General features: G+C 41.3%; 1 protein-coding gene across 1 annotated transcript in view; it reads left to right on the top strand.

Moving 5' to 3' along the window:
- ADARB1 (adenosine deaminase RNA specific B1) overlaps window positions 1–22,779 on the top strand; it is a 63,790-nt gene extending 41,011 nt beyond the window's left edge. The window contains 7 exon segments of the mRNA XM_039554698.1: window positions 2,247–2,361; window positions 4,606–4,774; window positions 5,282–5,430; window positions 6,040–6,208; window positions 15,150–15,331; window positions 21,045–21,223; window positions 21,943–22,779. Coding sequence (XP_039410632.1) covers window positions 2,247–2,361; window positions 4,606–4,774; window positions 5,282–5,430; window positions 6,040–6,208; window positions 15,150–15,331; window positions 21,045–21,223; window positions 21,943–22,119 — 1,140 coding nt within the window. The 3' untranslated portion in view covers window positions 22,120–22,779.
- The last annotated feature ends 2,047 nt before the right edge of the window (window positions 22,780–24,826 follow it).

Below are 24,826 nucleotides of genomic sequence, written 5' to 3'. Positions count from 1 at the left end.
CAGGTACCAGGCACCATTCCTTTTTTTAAATTTTTTTTTGAGCAAAGGTGAATCACATATTTTATTCCCTGGATGCCAAGCCTCTTCTAGCAGGTTTGAAGCCTCTATTAAGCATAGAAGCGTAGCATAGTTTGGGTTGGAAGTGACCTAAAGCATATATTCTCTTTGTGGATCAGGTCCATCCCTGTCTGGAATAGTTTGGTTCTGTAGTATCTATATTCCACCACAATGTCATTCAACATGATTTTACAATTCAGCATGATTTTACCATGTGCAGTCTAGCACATGACAGTGTAGGGTAGAGCAGAAAATACACAGATTACAGAAATGAGAGCATAAAACTTGCTACTGGGAAGCAATAGCTGTAACTATGCAATGAGGCTAGGGATAAAACACTGGAATGGGGACTCTGTGCCTTGGCTATACAGTGATCTGCCTGCATGGCTGCAGGGAGGTTAATAATTTAAGCCTTTTGTGTATTAATTTTTCATTTCTAAGACCAGGGTCTTAGAAATGAAAAAACACTCAGTTATTTGCTTTTTCTTTTGTGTATTTACCTTAAAGTTCAGCTTTCTGCATTAGGTAAGTACCAGGACAATTAAATGCAGATTTAGTGCTGTGTGGTTGTGGTGCTGGCAGAACATGGACTGTAACCCAGTTTTGGGTCTAGCAACAAAAAGACCATGTTTGAAAATCAGTGTCTGACCGGACATGTTAATAGCCTCTGAGCCAAATTGTGTTCCCAAAAAATATATGGAGTTTCTGAGTTGCAGTCCGTTCAAATGTATCAACAAAATTGGTGTTTGCAATGTCAAGAGTCTTCTGATTCCACAAGTTGAGCGATTGCAAAACATGGATGAGGCTGGTGCAGTTGGGACCTGACTGCTGGTCAGTGTTACCTATCAGGCTCTGGTGAGAGCTGCCAAGCTCTGTAATCATGACACCCAACCTTTAGCTATTTCTTCCTTGGCTGCTAAAGCTTTTCCAAAAGGAAGTTAACATTGAGAGCATGTCCACATCATTTCTGGGCTGTTGGTTCTCATGAGCCTTGTTAAGGAAACGGGAGTGAATGGGGCTGGTGGTCCTCAAACCTTCTTCTTTTCTTTTTTTCTATTTTTATTTTCTTTCCCCCTTTTCTTTTGGGCATCTAACACATCTGTATCATAGAATGGTTTGGGTTGGAAGGGACCTTAAAGCTCATCCAATCCCACCCCCTGCCATGGGCAGGGACAGTTTCTACTAGACCATGTTGCTCCAAGCCCTGTCCAGCCTGGCCTGGAACACTTCCAGGGATGGGGCAGCCACAGCTCCTCTGTTCCAGTGCTTCATGCAACATCTGCATGGCACTGGTGGGTGTGACACAGTACCTGTGCCTTTGTGGCATGTGAAGCTGTGGGCTGGGTGTGCACACCTAGAACCTCTCAGATACTGCTGGTTGTCAACATATGGTTGCCTTGGCTTCAGTTTCTTTTCAGGTGAAAATTCAAGAATTTGGTCTTGACTCATCTTTTCTAGCAGTTACAGTTCCAGCTGCCTTGAAAACAGCCAGTGAGATTAGCTGCAGTGCTGAACTGGATTGTCAACAGGAGCAGACTGGTATTTTGGAGTTTTCCTTCATTTTAGAAGTTAGCCCCACTTACAGCCTGACTTAAAGTGACTGTTGAAGTTTTCCTGAAAGACAGAAATCTTTCTTAATTTTGAGGCAGCTTATTTGGGGTTATACACTGATGTTTTCTATTCCTAACTTTGTACAGATTTTGTAATAAGACATAGGAAGTGTTAAACTAGTGTTGAAAACAAAGTTGCCCTTATTTATGTAATAGTTAGATAAGGAATTAGATTGTTATAAAAGGTTCATTTGAGGGGCATGGATTTTTACTTCAATCTTCTTGTCAGGCTCAATGTTGAGGATACTGAAATGATGTGTTTTGAGGTTTGAGCATGAGAGTATAGACTTATCTGTCTATCCAGTTGTTCTCCCAAGCCTCAAATGTTCATCAGGATCACAGGCATTAGATACTTTGATGCTTGGCTTACAGCTGTCTGACCTTGTTTTAGTAGACATGGAGTACTCGTACCCCTGCTTCCACTTGCAAGTGATGCCTCAATTTTTAGAGAGAACAATAAAAACTCACTTCATTTGCTTCGTCCAATCATATAAAAGTGTAAATCTTTATAACTTAATGCTCCTGTAATTTTTAATTTTTGAAAAATTTTTTAATGTGCATTTCTGTGTGGTGTTACAGGTTTTAGCTGATGCCGTTGCACGCTTGGTTGTAGATAAATTCAGTGATTTGACAGAAAATTTCACATCTCCACATGCACGTCGAAAAGTCCTTGCTGGAATTGTCATGACAACAGGTAAATAAAAAAAAAATAGTATTTTGAATGCTTAAATATGATAGCTCTGTTTGCATCTAGTAAACTAACTTTTTTCAGTCAACCAGTATATATTTCAGTATTGAAATATATTTTTACTGTTTAATCTTGCAGGTGGACTAAATATAGTAATTAAATCTCAGGTACTTAGAGGAAAATTAGACCTGCAAACACTCCTGTTTCCACAGAATTCCTGTCCTCTTCCTGATTGAGACATCTGAGTAGCTCACAAAATGTAGGTTTTAAAGTTAATCATGAAACTTTGGGAAAATAAATAAAATCCCCCATTGGCCTTGTAGATGGTATTCCTGTTTTGGGCATGTTTTATTCTTAGTGCTCTATGTCAGTCATTTTAGTAAAAATATCTGAAGAAAGCAGTTGATGTTTTGGCAGATGGCAGTGGTGTGCATGTGTCAGCAGTGGTGTCATGGTTCTCTGGGTGCTGACATGAGATCTCTCTGTGTTGCAATTATTAAAGGATCAGGGGCATGGATCATTGATAGAATTAGGGGATCAATAAAAGAACTGTAGCAATAGGCCTGTAAGCAAAAGGCCTGTGTGTGAGGAAAAACTCTGCATGAGAAAATTCTTGTGTGAAAAAAACAGGGCTGGGAACAAAGAGAACTGGAGTTTGAAGATTTGCAGCTGTTCAGATAAGACCCAGAGAAGGGGAGGTAAACTCTGAATTCTTTTAATCATAACATAACTGTAGAAGCTTGCCAATGCAAGTCCAATTATGTAGAAGTAGAAATGCGCTCTGATAAGTTTTAAGTGACTTAAGAGTTAACAAGCTGGTATACTATATAAGTGCCTCTGGATTGCTAATAAATGGAGTTTTGCTCTTATCAACCACATTGATTTTGGACTGCAATTTTCTCCCCCCTGCCGGAGCGACCGGGCCTCCTTCTTTTTTCAATTCCAACATCTCTGCTTGTCCAAATCACCCAAAACGGTGAAGTTCTGCCCTAAACTAATATATGACCACGCTGCTGCTGAGTTTTCCTCACATTAAGGTTTATCTTGGTCTTCAGTCCATGTGAACCCTTGGTGGAATGCTCATTTTGAGGCTGTCCCAGCCGTGTCCCCTGCTGGTCTCTTGCCCTCCCACTGACACAGGCCCTTGGCAGGTTTGGGAAGCCCTGATGCTCCTCAAGCACTGCTGAGCAACAGGCAGACCTCCATCTGGTAATAACACTGTTTTAGCCCCAAATACATGAGGAATGTGCTGTAGTTTATTTTATTTTGTGATATTTAACAGGTTTTTATGCTATTTACAGCCCTGTATGTGCAATTCCCAGAAGAGTCATGTGCCAAAGAATTAAGACTTAACTAACACATGAATATGTTTTGATTAACTGTAGAAATAGCTTTACACAGAATTAGAAAATATTTCACCATGAATACATGTCTGGGCAACACCTGGAATTAGATGACCCCATTGCATAGCCTTGTGTTGCAGCTCATTGCTTCTCCTCTAGCCCTGTGGGCAGGAGGGCCCAGCTGGGCTCAGGTTCATTTTAACTTGTTGGGCTTTTTTTACCCCTGTTTTGCTAAGTGGCATTTTGGTCTGTCTTTCTTAGTCCTTCATTCACCTGGGTTTTTTGAGTGATAAAGGCAGTTCTCTGTATAGGAAACACCCATCCAACATACTTTTAAAATTCTATTGCATGGGGTGGTTTAATACCAAGAACTACACATTATACTGGTAATCTTTACAGTGATCTAAGCATTTACAATTGTTTTTTCCCTAGTCTTACCTTTCCTGTTGTTGGCTCAATACCCTTCCATGATGTGTTGCTGCTTTAATAAACCAGTGCCTTTCAGATTTCTAAAGTGGCTGTGAATATTTGCGTAGGTGGCCAGAAGGTACATGCTGAAAGTTGCTGGCTGCCTGAACCTCAGGAAAAAAAGCACTTTGAATCTCGGTCTTTAATGATTCTTCTTGAAGCAGCACTTTTTACCTGCGGGTTTTCAATTTTTAACTTGTCTGAACTCCAACATGAAGAGAGTAGTTCTCATAAGAGCCACAGACAGTGCTGGTGCAGGGAGGTATGGCTCAATGAAGCTTTTGTTTTAAATAAATTATCAGAAGAAAAACCCATTTTTTTAAAAGAAGCAAACAACAACAACAAAAAAAAGAGCCTTGTTTTCGGTTCTGCAAGAAGATCACTCACTGCATTATTGGTGATGTTAATTGTATCTCCTTCCTGAAATTTTGTTTTGCAGGTACAGATGTGAAAGATGCCCTGGTAATAAGTGTTTCTACAGGAACAAAATGCATCAATGGTGAATACATGAGTGATCGTGGTCTTGCATTAAATGACTGCCATGCAGAAATTATAGCTCGACGGTGTCTGCTGAAATTTCTGTACACACAACTTGAGCTTTACCTAAGGTAAGCTGGAGGGAAAAAATGATGAGCTGATCCCACAGAGCTGAGAAAGTGTCTGTGGAATACATCTGTCTTCATTATTTCACTGTAAAACACTTGTCCTGTTGCATTAGGATGTTGAATTTAGAACTTGTGCCCTTTGCCCTCAAGTTTGAGTTGAACAAAACATTTATTCAGTGAGGTGTCAGTCATGAGAGGGGAGGACAGGGAAAATAATTGGCAATCATTTTGTAAACTGTAAACATATAAATCAAAATAATATGAAGTGGGCTAAAGGTTGCTGATGTTTCATTTAAGTGCCTGAAAGCTCTTGACATCTGGGGTTGCCACAGGCTCTTTGTTTCCTGTCTTGATGGTCCTTTAATTTTGTTAATTGTCATAACTGTTAGATTTATATTACAGAATCTTCAGCCATCCTGTGTTTGTTTTTAATGCCTGTTAAGTCTGCCCAGCTTATGCTTATTTCCATGTTAATGACAGTTTTCACTCTAGCTTTCTTCTCTGTTTCAGCAATAAAGAAGATCAGCAAAAATCCATTTTTATCAGATCGGAGCAAGGCGGGTTTAAGCTGAAGGAGAATGTGCAGTTCCATCTCTATATCAGCACATCTCCTTGTGGTGATGCTCGGATTTTCTCACCCCATGAAGCAGCTCAAGAGGGTATGACAGCAGTCCTCTTCCACCCAAGGGAGCTTAAATTATTCTTGGGGCATGTACAAGCAGCATGGTTAAAATTTAGGTGTCTTCTTTCCTTTTAGCATAGAGGTGTGTTAGACAAAGATCTCTTCCAAAAAAGTCTGAGCTGTTCTTCCTCTGTGGTAGAAGTTCAGTATAGAGTGATGAGCCCTGTGGTCTTGAAGAGGTTGATGCTAACTGAGATAAGCCAGTGAGTCAGCAAGTATTCCTACAGAACTAACCATCCCCTTTCCTTGTTTCTATCCTTTAACAGCAGTTCTCTGCCTGCCCCTTCCACAGTCTGCCCATTAACTTCATTTTAACTCTGTAACACCCAGAAAAGAGCTCAAGAGCTGCCTGCTTCCTACTGCTCCTTTGGTGAAAGCTTGGTTTAACTGCAAGTGTGTTTTGGAAGGCAGTGTTTGTGAGAGGTGTCTGATGCTGTAGCTAAATTGCCAAGAGCAGCAGGAACTGTGATGTAAGCCAGCAATAACTGCAGGCAAATACCTCAAATTAGTCTTTCTTATTGTGATTCTAATGTAAAACCCTTTGAAAATGTTCCTCAGCTGATTCTCAGTGTTTTTTGCCCTTCAGACCAAGGGGACAGACACCCAAACCGAAAAGCCAGAGGACAGCTACGGACAAAAATTGAGTCTGGGGAAGGGACCATCCCCGTGCGCTCCACTACCACTATCCAGACGTGGGATGGGGTATTGCAAGGAGAGAGGCTGCTGACCATGTCCTGCAGTGACAAGATAGCCAGGTGAGATGCTGAATGATTGGTTTTGTTGCTATTGATGTTACTGCTGAAGGAGGGCATAGGACAAGCGGGAATGGCCTTAAGCTGAAGCAGGGCTGGGTTAGATGGGATATTGGAAAGAAATTCTTCCCTGTGAGGGTGGTGAGGCCCTGGCACAGGTTGCCCAGAGAAGCTGTGGCTGCCCCATCTCTGAAAGTGTCCAAGGTCAAGATTGAATGGGGCTTGGAGCAACCTGGGATAGTGGAAGAGGAATGGAATAAGATAATCTTTAAGGTTTCTTCCAACCCAAAACCATCCTGTGATTCCTAAAGGAGGGGTGCATGATACCCACAGTGCATGTGCAGGGAATTGCTGGGCTTATCTCAATGCTTAGACATAGTGTGAGAGTGGCTGTCACCCCGTGATAAAGCCCTGATTCTTCACCTACAGTTGATGTCAGACCTTTTGCTGGCTTCAGAGGCAAGGTGGAGTCATTCTGTATCATTCCAGCCACATCAAGTCATGACAGCTTTGTTTTGTATTTCTATCACTAGGGAATAGCAGAGGAATGTTTTAGTGTTTTTTTTTCCCCCTAAAGTAGTACAGCATTAGGAAAACAGTACAATAAATCTATTACATTACTTATATTTGGATAACTTCCTCTGGTGATATACATCCTTGCCCCATTGTTGGAAATGTTCCAAGTCAGGTTGGATGGGGCTTGGAGCAACCTGGTCTAGTGAAAGTGTCCCTGCCCATGGCAGGGGGTTGGAACAGGACAAGCTTCAAAGTCCCTTCCAACCCAAACCATTCCATGATATCAAGGATACCTACATTTTCCATGCATAGTTTAGATTTTTATTATTTTGTATGGTGGAAAGTGTCCCTGTTAAAAAAATCCTAATGGATGGGCACTTCTAGTTTTTAACTCTAGAATTTTATTTATAGTTTAAGTATTTTATTGTAATTAAATATTTTGTTTCCAGAACAGTATTTTAATTTATATTTCATCCAATTCCTTCTTTGTTGTTCTTTTTGGCAAAGATTGAAAGATTGTTTTTGTTTTCAGAATCATAAATGGACAAAAAAAAATTTAGCAGTAGAATCCTTTAACAAGCGTCAGAAGTATGGGAGAGTTGCAACATCATAATTTTTTTAAATGAGTCTGTGCGTTTGCAGCCTTTGTGCTCTTGCAAAGTAGATGAGAAATACCAAGTTTTTTGGCTAATGTTACTTTAGTTATTTTTTAATGATATGTATGTTAAATATGTTTTAAAGTCACTGTTAGCCCGACTCAAAGTTTATTAAGGATATTAAGTAGGAACTGTTTTTGTGAACTGCATATGCCAAATGAAAAATAGAGGAGGAAAGTTGCATAATGGATTTGTTCCTTTAGTCTTGTCTCAAGTAATCAGCATCTCTACTGAAGGAAAACATTTTATTTTAGTTTAAATACCCCTAACATAAATGAATAGGGTCTTTCAGAAGCTAGGACAGGCAGCTGGGGAAAGGTAATTCTATAAAAATGACATTTCAGCTTCTTTTATAATATTTTCAGTAAAATTCACCAAATAAATTCCCCAGTTTCATGTCAGGGGCTTCTCCCAACCTACTGACTTGGGATTCATGCCACATTCTTTTATCACATTGGCATTGCAAATATATTAAAAAAAAAAAAAAAAAAAGCCAGTTGTTGAGCTAGAACACATTTGATTCTTTTGTTGATTTTGTATGATGCAGAACAGAATCCATCTCTCGCTTCCATAGCTAGCTGTCACCTCTCCTTGGGGCTAATGGGAATAATTTTGTTTGTGCCAGTGAAGGAAGCAAATAGAACCCCTTGACACAGAACAAAGACTGTATGGCGGGTAAGGAGGCCCAAATTTTCATCTTTTTTTTTTTTTTTTTTTTACATTGCCCTGACATGTTTTGTCCATTTACATTTGAAAGAATGCCTTGCTCCACAGTGTCCAGCAATCAGTCCTCCAGTATGCCTCAGACATGGGAATTACCACTGATCTTTCCCAAGGTTCGCAGTCACAGCCTGGGAAAGATGTGGATAAATTTGGGGTGTGGCACTGCACTTGTATCAAACCACTTGTATCTGAACTGGCTCATCTGTGTGGATTATCTGTATAATCCAGGTTGTTGTTTCCAGCCTTTGAGGGCTTTGCTGCAGCGTGCTGCCCAGCACCCTCCTAGACCTGGTAGGAGCAATCAGGGAGAGTTGTGAGAAATGTGGGAGGGCCATGAGTGTAATCCCCCTTGGGCTGGAAGCATTAAAACAGGATTGTCCTGGTGTGTTAGAGCTTGGTGGCTCTGCAGTAGGGTGTTAGGGTGGTTTCTGACCAGAGTTAACATTAATATACGTGCATTTGTTTTAAATGTATCCTGACCTGGTGCCATGGTACTTCATGATGTTGATTTTTGTCATTCTCCTTCTGATGTGCTTTTCTGCCCATATTTTTGGTTTCAAGTTATTACTTACCTTCTCATTAAACATTCCAGTTAATGGCTAATGTCCTGCTGAGAAGTGCAAAATTCCTTTTCACATGGTTTCTCTGGTAGAAAAGCTCTAGGAACTGAGAAAAACTTTCTATGTTGAGTTGTTAAAAGGAAAGTCGTTGGTGCTCTTCTACTTTAAAGAAGGGAAAATATTTTTCTGATAAACTTTTGTGTGAAAGAATATCACATGCCCATCCACCAGCCTTGTTTTGTGCTTATTCAGAGTGGGAAATCCAAATGGACATTTGTAACTCAGTCTTCCTCCTTTTGTCCCCAAAAGAGAGCATTTCTCCTCACCAGTTCTTAACCCAGTGACAGTGGCGATGTGATTGCAGTGGCCACTTTGATGCATGGTGGCACTTAGGTAAAATACCTGAGGGGAGGTGGTGAGAAACGACTATCCAAGGTGTACCATTATGGAACCTCTCCAACTAGGCTCACATATGTTACGATCTGGTTTAAACCCAGAAGAGCAAAGAAAACAAAGTCTGTGTATAAAACAGAAAAAACTTTGAAGGTTCAAAATATACCCAAAAACGAGATTAAAACCGAACGAGATTAGATGTTGGTGCCAAAAAATTGATGTGTTTTATTTAATAGTAAAAGAGGCAAAGAGAAAGAAAGAGAAAAGACAGAAAGAAATAGAGAAAGAAGTGTGTGTGGGGGGTGGGGGTATAGGGAGAGAGTAACAGGGGTTAGGTGGAAGCATATTACCCATCCCAGGGTCCCAATCACGTCTCATTGCTCCCCTTCATCTGGTCTTGGTGAGGGTCCCCTGCCGCCGCCGAACTGAAGAGTGTAGAATGCAGTGGATGAACACATGTTTTGGGCAGGTGGGAACGCCCAGGTGTCTCCCCTGCAGGGCGCCAGTGTGTCACTGTCCCTTGCAGCACCATGGATCTGTTGCATCATCTCTGGTTTTCTGGTGAAGGATCTGGGGACCCCTTTGGGGGGGGGTGTTCGATGGGCCATGGCACCCCTCTGTCCTTCATGTGGATGCAGCTTCGCCCTAGCAGAAGAGGGCCCTCAGCTGGGCTTCCCTGCACAGCGGAGGATGGGCGTTCACTGCCTTTCACCAGAGGCTTTTCCAGCACACACCCGAAGCCTCTCCTCCCTCCACCCTTTGGTGCAGGGGGTCTGTGTGAGCCTGGCAGCTGATAGGCCTGGGGCTGTGGTCTCCACTCCTGAGGTGTTAAGCCTGTGCTTTGGGAATGTCCCCAGCCCTGAGTTGTTACTTTATCTTATCTTCATCATCAAGAGGTGTAAGGCCTCAGTCAGGCCTGTTCAATACTGGTCTCTGCAGCTTTTGTAATACATTTTGCTAGAGTAGGCAAAAGTCCTTCATGAAGATGTTTAAGTAATAAACTATTAACATTTCAGTCTCCAACAACATACAGGCAGCAAATCCAGGCAATGCCAGAAAAGCTGGGACAAGGCAGAGCTGCATGGTTGCCTGCCTTGGTGCAGCTACAAGGGGAAACACTTTTTCATGTGTGTAATTGCAAGTCTAAAACGGTGTTTGTGAGAAGGGCTGCTGTCAAAGACCAGAGACTTCCTGCGCTTACAATTTACAGTGTGGGCTGCTGAGCCAGCTACTTGATTTAAAAGAAGCTCTCACTCCTTGTAAAGATACTGCTGCCTGTTTACAACTGTGGCCCTTGAAGAGGAGTGGTCATAGAGACTTAATTAATCTCTTAAGGAAACAAGAAGAAATCGGGTTTAAAGTTGTGCCTTCTGCACACCAGAAGGAAAACTGCTTTCTGGTATAGTCCTTCATCTTCCACAGTGACACCTTTTCTCACTTGCCATCAGTTGCAAGTAAAAACTTGTGATAAACAAAATGCTAACTAAATAATTTTTATTTCTTCATAGTAATTGTGGTTTATAAATAATATTGATATGGGAAGCTCTTTGAACTGTAAACACTTGATAGGTTTTGCCTTGTTTGAGTATTTGCAGGAGACTCTTGTTTTCCTGAGATGAATTTTGACACCAGTTCCATGTGGACACCATTGTGGGTCACACATAGTGACTGCCCTCCGCCATACTGCTCTCTGCATAAAAAATTAGTAACTGTTTGATATTAACATCAAATTGTATGACTTACTGCTGTTAGGCCCCCCTCAATTCTGTATTTTCTCTAAAATAATGTGAATAGCAGCATTTCTGTACCTTTGGAGTTTGAAAGGTTCAGAGGGGAATTTTTACCTGACGCGTATATTTTTAACTGGTTTTATTTTTGGCAAGAGGTGCTACCAGCACATTGTGAAAGTGTTGCTGAGAGTTAAATTTTACTTACCTTCTCATGTGTCAAGAGCTGTGAAATCAGCTGCATTTCTTGAAGAAATCAACAGACCTTTTAGGAATCCACTGTGAAATCCACAGACCTTTTAGGAATCCACTGTAGATACCCCTGAGCAGATGGTGGTCTGAAGCAGAAATGTGACAACACAGCAAGGAGGAGAGGACTCCTCTTGATTTGGTGTCAGTGTCTGGTTTCTCCACCCTCTTTTTTCAGTGCAGCGTGCTTGACAACAGCAAAGGTTGAGGAAGTGCATCCATCCTTCAGATTGTTATGAACAGAATCTAGAGTAGAGAATACAGAATAAGAAAACCAGTGACTATGATAAATTTATAAAATTCAGATTTCCCACTGAGGTGGTCATCTGTAAGACCTCAGGTGAGCACAGTACACAGAGAGTGTCCTCTGTGTAAATTGTCAGGAGTTGAACACAACTCATGTGCATTGATCTGCAAAGGCCAAGGTGGGGGTCGAGCCTGTAAAGGTGTTGGGATGTACTGGTTTGAAGGAGCATTTCCCAACACTGTCCTTGTACTCCCAACAGTGAAGAAATCACCATTAGCTGTACCCCAGCTCAAATCAGGGCACCCGTGTTTGAGCGTTGGCAGTTTGAATGTAAATCCTGTGGCTATTCATACCAATCTAAGAGCTTGCACTTTAAATACCAGTTTTACTTTGAGGTAAAGTTTTTGAAGGTTGTCAAAGAAAATTCTTGTAGTAACTTAAAACTGGAGTGCTCAGAATGTGTTAAATACTGTTATAACACTTTTTTTTGCTTAGCTTAGACAAGCATCTCATGTGTTTCCAGTGAGAAGGTATACATTGGAAAAGTTTCCCTGCCTGCTTCCATGTTCTCTCCTATCTGCAGCGCTCTGCTTTACATGCTTTTCTTTAGGCATGTCAGTATCTTTTGATGTGATGCAGCATTCTTGTGTTCTGCTCGTGCTCGTTTTTTAGTACCCAGGTTTGGGTTTGTAAGCTAGATTTAAGTCACTTCAGTAACTTACTTAACTCTTTTCTGATGCTATTTTTAATGTGAAGAAAAAAAATCCATTGTTTAATTGCTCCACTGGAAAGACAACACTGACTTGAAGTTTTCTGTAGTGCATTTTGCTTTTTCTGCTCTGCACCACATGGTTTATAGTGAAGTACAGCATTTGGCCCATTAATTTTAAAAGAAATTGTGCTTTCAGTAGAGGTTAGTGTTAGATTGGCAGCAATTGTTGGTGTGTGTTCTGACAACCTGTGTTTGTAAACTGGAGGATGAGGCACTTCTGGAGGCAATGCCTGTGGCCTTTTGAAAACTGATGTATGGTGGTGGTTTCTTCTCAGTTTATATTCATAAAGGTTGTTCCAGTGTACGTGCTAATGGAAGTGAGATATTACTGTTCGATGGAAGTAAAGTATGAAAAAGGAACAAGAAGAAAGTCTCCATGCAGTGCTTTCTTTCACTCTGCTATGATCTGCAGAACATGACCATAAATCTGATAGGGAGAAGCTGAGGGATCTGGGGGGGCTCAGCCTGAAGGAAAGGAGGCTCTGGGGTGACGTTCTTGCTCTCTGCAACTCCCTGATGGGAGGGTAGAGTTAGGTGAGGGTTGGTCTCTTCTCCCACATATCAAGGGACAGGACCAGAGGAAATTGCCTCAAGCTGTGCCAGGTGAGGTGCAGGTTGGATATTGGGGAAAAATTTGGCCAGACCCTGGAACAGGCTGCCCAGGGAAGTGGTGGAGTGTAGGTGGGAAGTGTCCAAAAGGTGTGTGGATGTGGCACCTGGGAACAGTGGTGAACAGGGTGGTGCTGAACAGGGTTAATTGTTGGACTTGATGCTCTTAGAGGGCTTTTCCAACTTTAGTGATTATGTGATTCTTTTGGGTTTCATGTTCATCTCTGCACTATAACCAGTTTCTGATATAAGAATACATTTTTGTAGAGAAGTAAATGTTCTTTTATTACAACAATGAAATTTAAAGCTAGTTTTATAAACCTAACCACCACCCAACCCTGCGTAATGAATATTAAGAGCTTTGGTTGTATGAGTGGTTTCTGCAGTCCCTGTCCTTGTACAGGCCCATTGCTCTGAGCCCAATGAGTGTGTGCTGCAGTGGCAAAGGGGATTCAGCACAACCCAGCAAACCAAGGCCCTAGCCAAGTAATACCAGTTCATACAGCCCTCCTTGCAGAGGCTTGCTCAGCTGTCCTCACTCCTCCTCCTCTTCTAATCAGAAGTTAACAAGACAAATGTCAACTTTCATTTTCTGCGCCAGAGAAGGTCACCAAGTATGGGAGGAAGCAGCAAAACACGAGCTCTGGAAATACTGAAGTCAGAAGTAAGGAAAAGGGTCCAGCAAAGGGGGTTTATTTAGGAAGTAAGGGCTTTGCCAGAAGAGTGCCTTGGCCTATTTTAAAATGTCTATCATCACTCAAGCACTGATCATGTAATGTAAAATGTGATGTGCCTTGTCTGCAAACCTGAGTTTGCAATGCTCAGTCTTGAATTCTTTCCAGATGTTTCTTCCATAGTTTTACCTGTGTCTGTAGCAGTCAGAAAGGCATACTGGTCCTGGGAAGCAGCAATTTTCACTTGATATCTTTACTCTGACACTTGGTTCCTGATTGCGTTTTCAGTCTTATTAAAAATATGCCTTTATTCCATGTAAAATACACCTCATTTAATATCACAGTATTTTTACTCATTTATTAGGGCCAGCTTTTTTAATGACAGGTGAGTAAATTAATGCGCATTGCCTCCATTTTCATCCTCAGTAAAGATATGTAAAGAAACTGTTTCCTTGGATTATAATCTTTGTTTTACCATTTTTATTAAAAAAAAAAAGAAACATGTTGCAAGTCCTGAAGCCAGCCTGTGTAGTTCAGTTTTTGCAGTAGTGAAACAGTTGTGGTGTGGAGTTTCTAACTTGAAATGATGCTAATGTGTAGCTCTGCCATCCCAGCACAAGCTGCAAGAAACACTGTTAGCAACATCCGAATTCCCTCTTTTCCTAGGACAACCTTGCAACCTGGCATAGGATGGGCTTTTTAACAAGGACAACCATTCTATGGGAGCACGAGAGCTTCTGATGTGCTCCTCTGTTTCATCCAAGCACCAAGGGAACTTTTCCTGCTTCTTGTGTCTGAGTGTTGCAGTTGGACTCCAGCTCCAGGTTGGACAGGGCTTGGAGCAATCTGGGATAGTGGAAGGTGTCCCTGCCCATGGCAGGGGTTGCAACTAGATTATGTTTAGGGTCCCTTCCAAGCCAAACCATTCTGGGATTCCAAGACTGAAATACGCTATTTTCATTGTGCCAAGCTTTTTGCACGTATTCCTCAGACCAAGCAGTGAAAATACTCTGCAGGAGATGTTGAAGTTTTCAGAAGTATTTTGCGTGACAGTTACAGAGACACTGAGAGCCAAAACTTTATCAAATGAACACAGCTAAAAAAAAAAGTCAGAATCAGGATTTTGCTCCTAGGCATTCTGCATCCCTGCCACCAGATCTGATCCAGTGTAAATCACAGTGCTCAGACAGGGATTTATGTTCGCAATCTGTGAAGCAGCTAAAGGGAGCAAAGACTATATGCATTCTTTGCATGTTTTCAGTTTTCATATTCACTTTTCTCCCTGCCTGTGGATATTGCAAGCCAGTGCACATGTCAGCAGGATGTGGGCAGTTGGGCTAAGGTTTGAAGGACAGGCCTTTCCTTGTGATGGTGAGGTGTGGAGGTCTTGCAGACAATCCTTCTTGTGCTCCAGAAAGGATGCTCTTCTCCCTGCCAGGTGTCTTCTGGAGGCATCAGCTGCTGTTTTTGATGGAGAATCTCACGGTTTGGCTTTCTCCCATTGAATGATCCTGTCCATCTCTGGCATTAGAGTGCTGGAAAATGCATCACCAGATATGTTAGCAGGGTTACAAGAAGTCTGCTCCTGTTTTAGGTCATTTTACTCAGGATTACACTGAGTGTCCCCTAAGCTGATCTCTGAAATTCTGGCAGGTTTCACAGCTTATGCTACCATGGTCATGTGCTGGTCAGGAGGAAGGGTTGAAAGTCTGGTCCATTGTGATTAACTGCTGTTATGTCTGGCAGATGTTACTTGTTCCATTAAAAAGAAAGTGTTTTTTTGTTTTTTGTTTTGTTTTGTTTTTCCCTCCCTCTTAGGTGGAACGTATTGGGTATTCAAGGAGCCTTACTTAGCCTCTTTGTGGAGCCAATTTACTTCTCTAGCATCATCTTGGGGAGTTTATATCATGGGGATCATCTATCCAGAGCCGTATACCAGAGGATAGCAGAGATAGAAGATCTACCACCTCTTTATACACTCAACAGACCTTTACTTAGTGGCAAGTATCTAATGGAGAAGGCCGTGCCGGTAACTAAGTCTGTTCAGTAGCATTGTGATTTTCCAGTTCTCAAAACCTTGCAAACTGTGTGCTGTGAGTAAACTGCTTGCTGGTTACAATAGAGAAGTTGTGGTAAAACATAATACAGTTATCCAGTCAGAAATACTGTAGCAAGGACCTTTAAAAGCTAAAAAGAACTGGGGGATGAAACTTTGGATGAGCTTCCCCACCATTCCTGTCTGGAGCATGCCCTAGGAAGATGAGAGGCAAGTTGAAGGCTTAGTGAAACCTCTTCCCACCTGTGGAAATAGTGTGTTAGCACTGACTGTCACTTCTCTTGCATTGCAGATTTTTGTTGACTGGTCCTTTCATTTATTAGTATGCCAAGATAGACACACTTGGTTCACAATTTCTAGATCAATAATCAGCTCAAAATGGATGGAGATAACACTTCACCTGTCTTAAATTCAAAAATGGCTTATTACAGTAATGCCCTGAAAGCTTTAAAACTCAAATCTCATCCTCTCACTGTGTGCATTGCTTTGCTCTGTAGAGTTTAGCTTTTGGTATGTGTTTATTTTCCAGGGGAAAAAAAGCAGCTCATAATTTTAAAGCATGTTGAAAGTTGGACATGAATTTTTAAAACAGATTTAGGGAGGGAGTGGGGAAAAGACCATTGTGAACAATGAGTATTCCTTTAGGTACAAAAGGTAATTAATAAGGATTCCCCGAATTAGAATGTATAAAAGTGCTAAATAACGTATTCATCCTTATATTAGCAAGTAAGTAACAGTTGCAACACTCTGTACCAAATAGCTAATAGTTTTATGGGCATAGTAGCTGATGCATGGACTGCTTCTGCCTGATTTTGGGGAATTTTTATCAGTCCTTCCAAGACAGCAGGTTTGTGGCAGGATGAGAAGAGTTTTTGTTTTCCTTTTCACAGCATAGAACAGTACCTTGTCTTCTTGAAAATCATCTTTCTGCAATGGTGCTATCATCTATTTCCCATGAAATAGAACCATCTGTTTAAAACAGTTGAGCCAGGACTTGCCGAGTAGCAGAGAGTTCGGAAATGTTCTCAGCTGTTCAGTTTTCACAAAAATACACATCTCAAAAATGTACAGATAGGTTTTTTAGGAGGTTGGGCAGAGATCTCCGTTGATGTATTTTTTTTTTACTGGTTCAGTCTTGAAAGCTGATTTTCTGACCTCTGCTGTTACATTCAGCTGGGGCATTCGTGTAGCTGTGCTCTTGGATTCACATATTTTTCAGTGTATTCTTACCTAGAACAAGTACTGCAGAAATACCTGTCTCCAGTTCTGTGTTCTTTCTTGTACCACACACACACCTCTGTGATTTATTTCTACCAGAGGGATGAACTAGAACAGAAATACCTGTCTTGTCCCACTGTCCTGCCTGTTTAGCTGAGAAAGTACTGTAAAAACAGGTTTTCTTCAATAAAGTAAATTTTATGTCTGCTGGGGCACCTGCATTAGGTTAGAATTATTTTGAGATACTGTTATGTACTGCTAAAAATTGTCTTTTATCATCTTTCTTTCTTTACAAGAGAGTTTTGAGTTACACCTTTTCCCAGCAAGTTGAATCATAGAATCATTAAGGTTGTAAAAAAACCCCCAAGATCATCGAATCTAACCATTAACTCAGCACTGCCCTGTTCACCACTAACACGTGCCCCATATATTCAGTTCCAGTAGGGAACATGCATACCAGAGCAGCTGTTTTTCAGGTAAGGGATGCAGGAAATCTGTCTATTGATAGGAAACTCCCTTCCTGTGCTCTTGGAAGCCTTTTGGTTGCAGGAGCCAGATTTTCAGGGTGCCTTTAGCAGCCCAGCATTGAGGGCAGTTGAACTCTCCCTGAGAGGTGGCCACCACACTTGAAGAGAAGACAGGTTTGAATCTTGTAAATTTCTAGAATAATCTGAAAAGGGACTGATTTCACAGAGTGAGGATGGTTGGATAAATCAGCCAATGTCAAGTTGCCAGTCTGCAGGGTGACCTGCACAGACTCTTTTTGGTGGAGCCACTGTGGGAGGTGGGCACGCAGGAGTTCACCCCTGCTGAAGCCCAAGTCAGGTACTGAGATCTTTGTGTTTAGAAATCCTTAGCACATCTTTCATTTGTTCATTCCTGGTTATGTTTTTTGAAATGGTTTCAACTTTTTGCCATCCACAGCCTCCTTGGGTAAGGAACTTCCTTTCTGCTAATTTAATTAGTTAGATGTTCCTCAGTGCTCTGTGAGATCCAGACCATAAGCAGTGGTCATGACACTCAGATAGGAAGGAGTATCTCAGAGGTATAGAAAACTAAGTCCTATTTTTTGCAAGCTGAAGTGTCTTAGTCTACTTTGTTGTTCCTTGCACAGAGACCCTTTCACATAAGGATCATTTTGCAGACCCATTTTTGTGCTAGTGAGACCAGAGCAGTAGCTGATATCCAGAGTAAAGCAGCAATACTGGTTTATGTGGTGGCATGTATTCTGTTCACTTCCTTGATCCTTCACTAATAATTCCTAACATTCACTTTGATTACTGTTGGTGATTGACCTGACCTTTTGGTAGAACTGAGTATTAGAAACTAAAACCTCATTCCTGAATGCTAATATTGAGCTCCAAGTCCAGAACTCCTTTTGCAAGATTGCTTAGGGTTTTTTCCTAATATATGTTGCTTTATATTAATCTGTGAGGAATTTCATCTGCCTTTTTATTGCCCAGATCCCCAGAATGTGAGGTTTTTTCTGCTGCTTTTTGCAATTGCTCCTCCTCTTGCCTTTTAAAAATAATTTAGTATCATCACCGATCCTACCTCAGTTTCCCCCCCCAACACATCCCAGGTCTGCCCCGAGCTGGAAGCTCTCCAGCTGTGTTCACTCTTCCCAAGGAGACCATCTTTATTCAAGTGTTAATGAATTTGTTTTTAAGGTAGACAAAATTAAATCCTTCAGCAGAACTTCTGGTGATTTTTTTTCTTGGCTGTTCCCTTGGTACCTCATCCTCCTGTTCACATTGGTGCTTTTCAGCTTTCTGTGTCCTTTTTAATGAAGCTTGTTTTAGCTCTCTCCTCAAAGAACTGTCAAGCATTATTATTTATATAAGCACTGGCACAAAGAGCTGTGACCTTTCCTTTTGCTTATTATATCCCTTTTTAATAATATTTAACAATAAGTTCTGAGCAATGTTCTCTAAATAGCTTTAGTTCTATTAGTTTTCAAAGGAGAGTAAAATATTTGACTCTCTATCCTAGATTTCTTTTCTATTTCTAATCTCAGCATATTGTGCTATATTCATGTCTAGATTTTGAGGGGGAAGATCTGACCCACCTGAAGTTTTATCAAATGCTTTGATTTTGAGATAACCCTTATTCCCTGTCCATGCTACCTGTGATCCACCATCAGGGACTCCTTTGCCATCTCTCTAGAGTTCTTGCATACAAATAAGCAGCTGAATGGGTTGTTATTAATTAAATCTATTTGAAATTCTAAATCTGGGTTAGTTTTGGGTTTGTTTTTTTTTTTTTTTTAAATAATTAATTCATCAAAACCCAAGGAATTGAATTGTATAATTGCAATGGAAATGTAGTCCATACTGGATGTTCAGCTTTGTCATCTTTATTTGATTTGCTTGTGGGACTCAGTGTGATATCACAAGTGTTTTGGAGTACTTGATGACCTCTGTCTGATCCCTGTACTTGTGTAATAGTGTATGGAATGAAAGGAAAGGTAATAGTATAGATGTCATTAAATGAAAGAAAAAAAAGACAAAAAATTGCCAGGTGGCATCAATTTCTTAGCACTCTTGCCTCAGTACTTTTGGTAAAATGAACTTTTGTTCCAATTCTCAATTTTTTCAGCTTATATTTTAAGAAAATGGGGAATAGTAGGTTATTTTCTATTATTATTCACTTAATTATTTCTTATCAGTCATAGTGACAAGGTTGATCCAAACCAAGTATAAAAATACAACAGCTTCAGTAGTTTATATTTCAAAGTGTTTCTTTGTTTATTAAATGAGGAATTGATGGTAGGAAGCAAACCTGAATTTTGCTGAGTCATTCAGACTTTGTAGGTCTTGCACACTCTCAGTCCTGGGCCCAGAGGTGCCATGAGACTGAGCCAGGTGAGCCAGTCCTGCTCCCAGTGATGCCATGGTGATTTTTTGCCTTTTCTTTTATACCCCTGTTATACCTTTTTATAACTTCTGTATTCTTAGTGCTTTTTGCCTACATTCTTGGACTTGTTTGTCAAGCTGAGAGACTAAACATTTTAGAAGCTTCATAGTTAGGGATCAGTGTGCCCCAGACCCCAAGGTTCTCTCCAGAACACATTCTGTGAACTATGATAGAACCATCCAGGGGAAGGCTCCTTGGGGAGGGGGGCTCACTTGAGCCTCTCACTGGGGAATCTTTGATAGATATGCTAATTAGTAAGACCTATAATGTTATACCAGATCTTTTGTGGGGGGATTGCAGGGTGCATTTTGGTGCATTCCACCTGGACGTGTGCACGTAAGGATCCTTAAAATAAATACCAAGGTAAAATCCCTTTTTCCCTTCTAACTGTGTTTGACTCTTGATTTTAAGACCAGGAAAAGGCATCACCAGGTGCCCAGCTTCATTAGATTGCATTCCAGATATCAGCCAGAAATGCATCCTGCTGTGTTGCTTATGTTCAATTTCCAAAAATTGTCTAGATTTTACTAAGTGTAGGACCTGGCCTAACAGTGGAGTAGACTCGAAATAGGTTCTCAATGAGAGCTGCCTTAAAGCAGGATTTTTATTTACTAGAAAGAACAAATTGCCCTGGTGCTTTGCTCTCTCCTGGTGAGGTGACTGAGACATCTTCAATAGAGTTTTGCCACCCCTGGAATGTCTGAGGAGTCACACATGCATGGAGCAGCTGCTGTGACCTTCATTATGTACAGTCCATCTTTTGAGCATCGGGGTGTCGTGGGGAGTAAATCCTGCCCTGGGCAGGCAGCCTCGATTTGCACTTGGGTTGGATTGTGGTGGCTTTGCTTCTCTATCCCTGGAGATAGAGCCATAGCTTGAAGGTGTCACATAATTTAAGACCTGAGCAAAGTGATTCGAATCCTGTTTGGAGTCCTGTGGTTCCCCATCTCTGGGCTCAGTGTGCAACACTGGCCATGTAAAGTGGGGAGGCAGCTAGAACACAATGGATTTATGCTGGAAGACCCAAATGTCTGCCAGTTCTGGCTTTGTGGAGGGTTCTGAGGACGGGGCTCACAGGATGGTTTGTGTTGGAAGGGACTGTCAAGCCCATCTCATTCCACCCCCTGCTATGGGCAGCGACACCTTCCACTATCCCAGGTTTGCTCCAAGCCCTGTCCAGCCTGGCCGTGAACACTTCCAGGGTTCATAGTTTCGCATCCATTTGGAAGTGAGATGAACCCCATGAACTCCTGCCACAGAGCTCTCCATGATCCCCTCTGCCGAGGAGGCCGCTTTCTGCAGAGGTGCACACTTGCCCTGCTGGGAAGGACAGAAGTAGAGACCACTTTAGCCAGAATGAGAGTGAGGTGTCCATGGTGCTACCTCTGCGAGTCGGTGAGAAATCTGCAGGAGAATGCCCTCAAAATAAAAGATCTGCTTGTAACACTGTTTACTCCCCAACAAAAAACCAAAAATCAAGTGTTTGTATTTATTATCATCGTTAAACATCACTTTTCTTTCAGGTATCAGTAACGCAGAAGCCCGTCAGCCAGGGAAAGCCCCGAACTTCAGTGTGAACTGGACAGTAGGAGATTCTGGTCTGGAAATCATTAATGCTACAACTGGCAAGGATGAGATGGGCCGTGCATCGCGCCTCTGTAAGCATGCATTCTACAGCCGCTGGATGCGCATCCATGCCAAGGTACAGCTTCCACAGCGCCAGGTTTGCCACTTCTTAAGTCTTAGTGAAATACCTGGATGTGCTTTCTGTACTCAGAAGCCACTTTCTCAGCCTATTTTAAGCCAAGCCTGATGTTAGAACCACAGAATCATTAAGGCTGGAAAAGACCCTTAAGATTGTCAAGTCCAACCATCAATGCAGCACCACCACCATGTTCACATTAAACCATGTCCTCTAGCACCATATCCACACATTTTTTGAAGACTTCTAGGGGTGGTAACCCTACTGCTTCCCTGGACAGCCTGTTCCAATGCTTTACAACCCATTCAGTGATTTTTTTTTTCTAATATCTAATCTAAACCTCCCCTGGTGCAACTGGAGGCCAGGTAGCTGCTGCTCCATGCAGTAAAGGAAAAGAACAATGTGTTTGTTAACTTATTCTTTAATGTGATGATGTCTGGTCCAAAATGCATATTCCTTGTAGCTGAGTAAGCAAAGGATGCTGTCTCCTTTGAGCTTGCCTTTGCATTTTAATTTATTTGGAAGGATAATCCCATTTTCACTGCTGAGGTTTCATGTTTTACTCTCAGAAAGCAAGCTTCCAGGAAGTATGTCTGTGGCTTTTTGGCCTCAGCATTTTGTTTGGTAGATCCTTACCTTGTTTTAATATTAGCTGTTTAAATAACTCAGTCACTCTGATACTGTTTGGCTTAATAGGGTCTTGTCTCTCATCCCCACAGCTTTCCTCCAGCTTGCGCTCAAAGATCCTCAAGCCCAACCTGTACCACGACACCAAGCAAGGAGCCGCTGAGTATCAAACTGCTAAAGAGAGTTTGTTTAAAGCATTCCTGAAGGCAGGACTTGGAGCCTGGGTGGAGAAGCCCATAGAACAGGATCAGTTTTCTCTCACGGTCTAATTCACAAACTGCCCATCACTTTGGAAAGGGAGTTGTTCTGGAAATTCCTGGTGTCCAGCATTGCTTTCTGGCATCTCCACAGCCGTCAAAACATCTTTCTGCTCTTCGGAGTTGGGTTTTTTTTAAACTTCACAGCAACTATTTCTGTTTTGCCTAAGTATTGAAACTCAATGATGATCTGACACATAATTGTATATTTTGTTATAGGAAAGTAATTTCTGGTGTATTTCTAGAAATACTTTTACTGTAGAAAACTTGCAGTAAGGCTGTCCTTACTGTATACAATGACTCATTTTTTCTGGGTTAAAATATTTCTTTTTTAATTCAATGTCATCAAGTGCATGAAGAAATTAATAGTTTCTCTAGGTTTTACACCACACTTTTAGGAAGTAGCTTAATTTTTTAAAAAGAAAATAGGTGACAAAGCTGATTCTACTCCTCTGTTAACTTGTTTTTCAACTGCAGGTATTTTTAGCACATAGATCACAGAGCCAGAATGGAGTCTGGACAGCTAGTTTTTTCCCAATTCCTTGCTCTTTAAAACCAGCTGCTGAAAATTTCATGTCTTTGATGTATGTATTTATTAGTCTGTGAGCCAGTTTTTAACATGCAGCTTTTTATTCTGTTTTTAAAAATACATTTACCTCCCATTTACACACATTGTGAAGTCTTCATTTTTTTACCATTGTAAACTGGAAACAGCAAAATAATTATTTGTAAGTTAAGAAGTTTAGTCTATAACATGCAGAAGCCTGTTTAGAAGTAGGTGATTCGTATATCCCAGGAACTCATCTGAATACAATCTTCACTGTAACAGCAATGTGACAGCTTTAAAAAAAATCTACTCATTTTAAGGGCACAGAGCCTGAGTTGCCAAAACCAATCACTTGGTGGGTATTAATTGCTCTCCTCTGGAAGCTCTTGTAACAGAGAAACCAGTTGTTAAAACTTACTTCCTGTGAGTTATACCTGCTTTCAGCCAAATTGTTGTGTCTGAGATTCCCTGGCCTTTGGGCTTTACACGTGTGATGGGCTTCATGAAACTAATTAGGTAAGTTGCTTTCAAATGTGTGTCCATTTGTTTTGACTATTCCTTTAAAAAGTGTTTTTCCTGAAGGTGTGGACACCTCTGCTTTATGTAAAAATGTGAGATGGAAGCAAGATATTGAGGTATGTTTGATTAACTGCTGTGTAGAAGGAGGACCTTAGCCCCAGCACCTCTTGGGTCAGCAAGTCCTTGGGGTGCTGGAGACTTTGTTGTAAACCCACTTCTGGCCAGTCATGAATGCTAAGGCATTTCTGCTTGAGTAGGAACCCATTCTCAGCTTCAAAACCTGATCAGACCTGAAAATCATTTGTGCATTAGTTGAAGTCTCTGGGTTCATGTCTTGGGAGGAAGACACTGAGGTGCAAACAGTACATTTGGGTGGTACTATGGATAATAGCAAGCACTGCTCTGGGAAGGCAAGAGAGTCCGTGACCCAGGGGTCCCCCTCAGGAAATTGATGCTTCTGGAGGTTAGTGCCTTTTCCAAATGCCAGGGGAAGAAGCTGCAATAGAAGGGCTGGGTTAATTCGCCTTTGTGGTGGCTTCTGTCACCCTGTCAACTTCTCATTAAAGCTGAGAGCACTCCTATGGCCTCTTGCAGGCCCAACAAGGCTCTTGGAGTCATCATCCAACTGAGAGGTTGGTAGGTAGACTGACCTCTTCCAAAACAGAAAGGAATTCAGTTGTATGTGGTCAGATTTTGCAAGCACTGGGACACCAGCCTTTGGGATTGACCTTGTCTTGGTCACAGTGCAGAAGTTCTGTTTAAGGCTGTAGCTGAGTGTGTGGACATGTTTCTGCAGGGTTGAGGAAAAGGCGGTCACACCGTGTGTGTTTCCTTGGAGTCATTACTGCTCTTAGGTGAAACACGCTTTTTTAAGGGACTCATTCAAAAGTTGGTGTCTTTCTGAATTTTGTTTGAGGACTAGGAAAGTAGTAGCTAAAACTATTATTTTTTATGAAGTCAAAAATATGAGCAAAATATTTAAATATTATATAGACAGTTTTTTAGCTGTTGAAATGAACTAGTAACATTAAAATGTAAAGGAAATATGTTCCATGCCAAAATCTTTTGACGAAGGAGCGGTGTCAGGTTATTTATGAGGAATGAGTTCTCTTGTTGGTAATTCTGGGATTTTAAAAAGAAGTTTTCCAGGGCTATGTGCAATCCATATCTGTCTTCTGGGAGTCAATAAAATACTGCTTGGCTTCCTTCAATCCCTTGTTCCTTTTTGTGCAGCTCACACATAGAAGGAAGTAGGGAGAGTTCCCTGGAAATCACTGTCACTGAACAAGGAGGGATAGCAATGTATATAATCTAAAGTGACTGCAAAAGATAAGACAACTCAGCCTCTGGCAGCTGCCAAGTTTTGTAGGGGACCAGCTTTTGGAGGCTGAGGGCTCTGGAAAGCCTGGGCTGGGTGGGTGGGAGCTGGCCTGCACAGGGAAATTGTACTGACATTCTGGGAGCTTCTTCCTTTCTTTTACTTATTTTTTTTCCCTTATATTTGATTGAATATTTATATAATTATTTTGATTGAATATTTATGTAATTATAATTGTTTGTCTCAGGATCTTCAAAGGACTTAGAGTAACAACTTTAATGTTGATGAATACTTGAAATTGAATTTAAGGTGTTTTTTCTCCAGATGGCAGACTA

The sequence above is a fragment of the Corvus cornix genome, chromosome 7 (assembly GCF_000738735.6).
Source record: "Corvus cornix cornix isolate S_Up_H32 chromosome 7, ASM73873v5, whole genome shotgun sequence".
NCBI lineage: Eukaryota > Metazoa > Chordata > Aves > Passeriformes > Corvidae > Corvus > Corvus cornix.
This window is presented reverse-complemented; position numbering and strand designations above follow the sequence as displayed.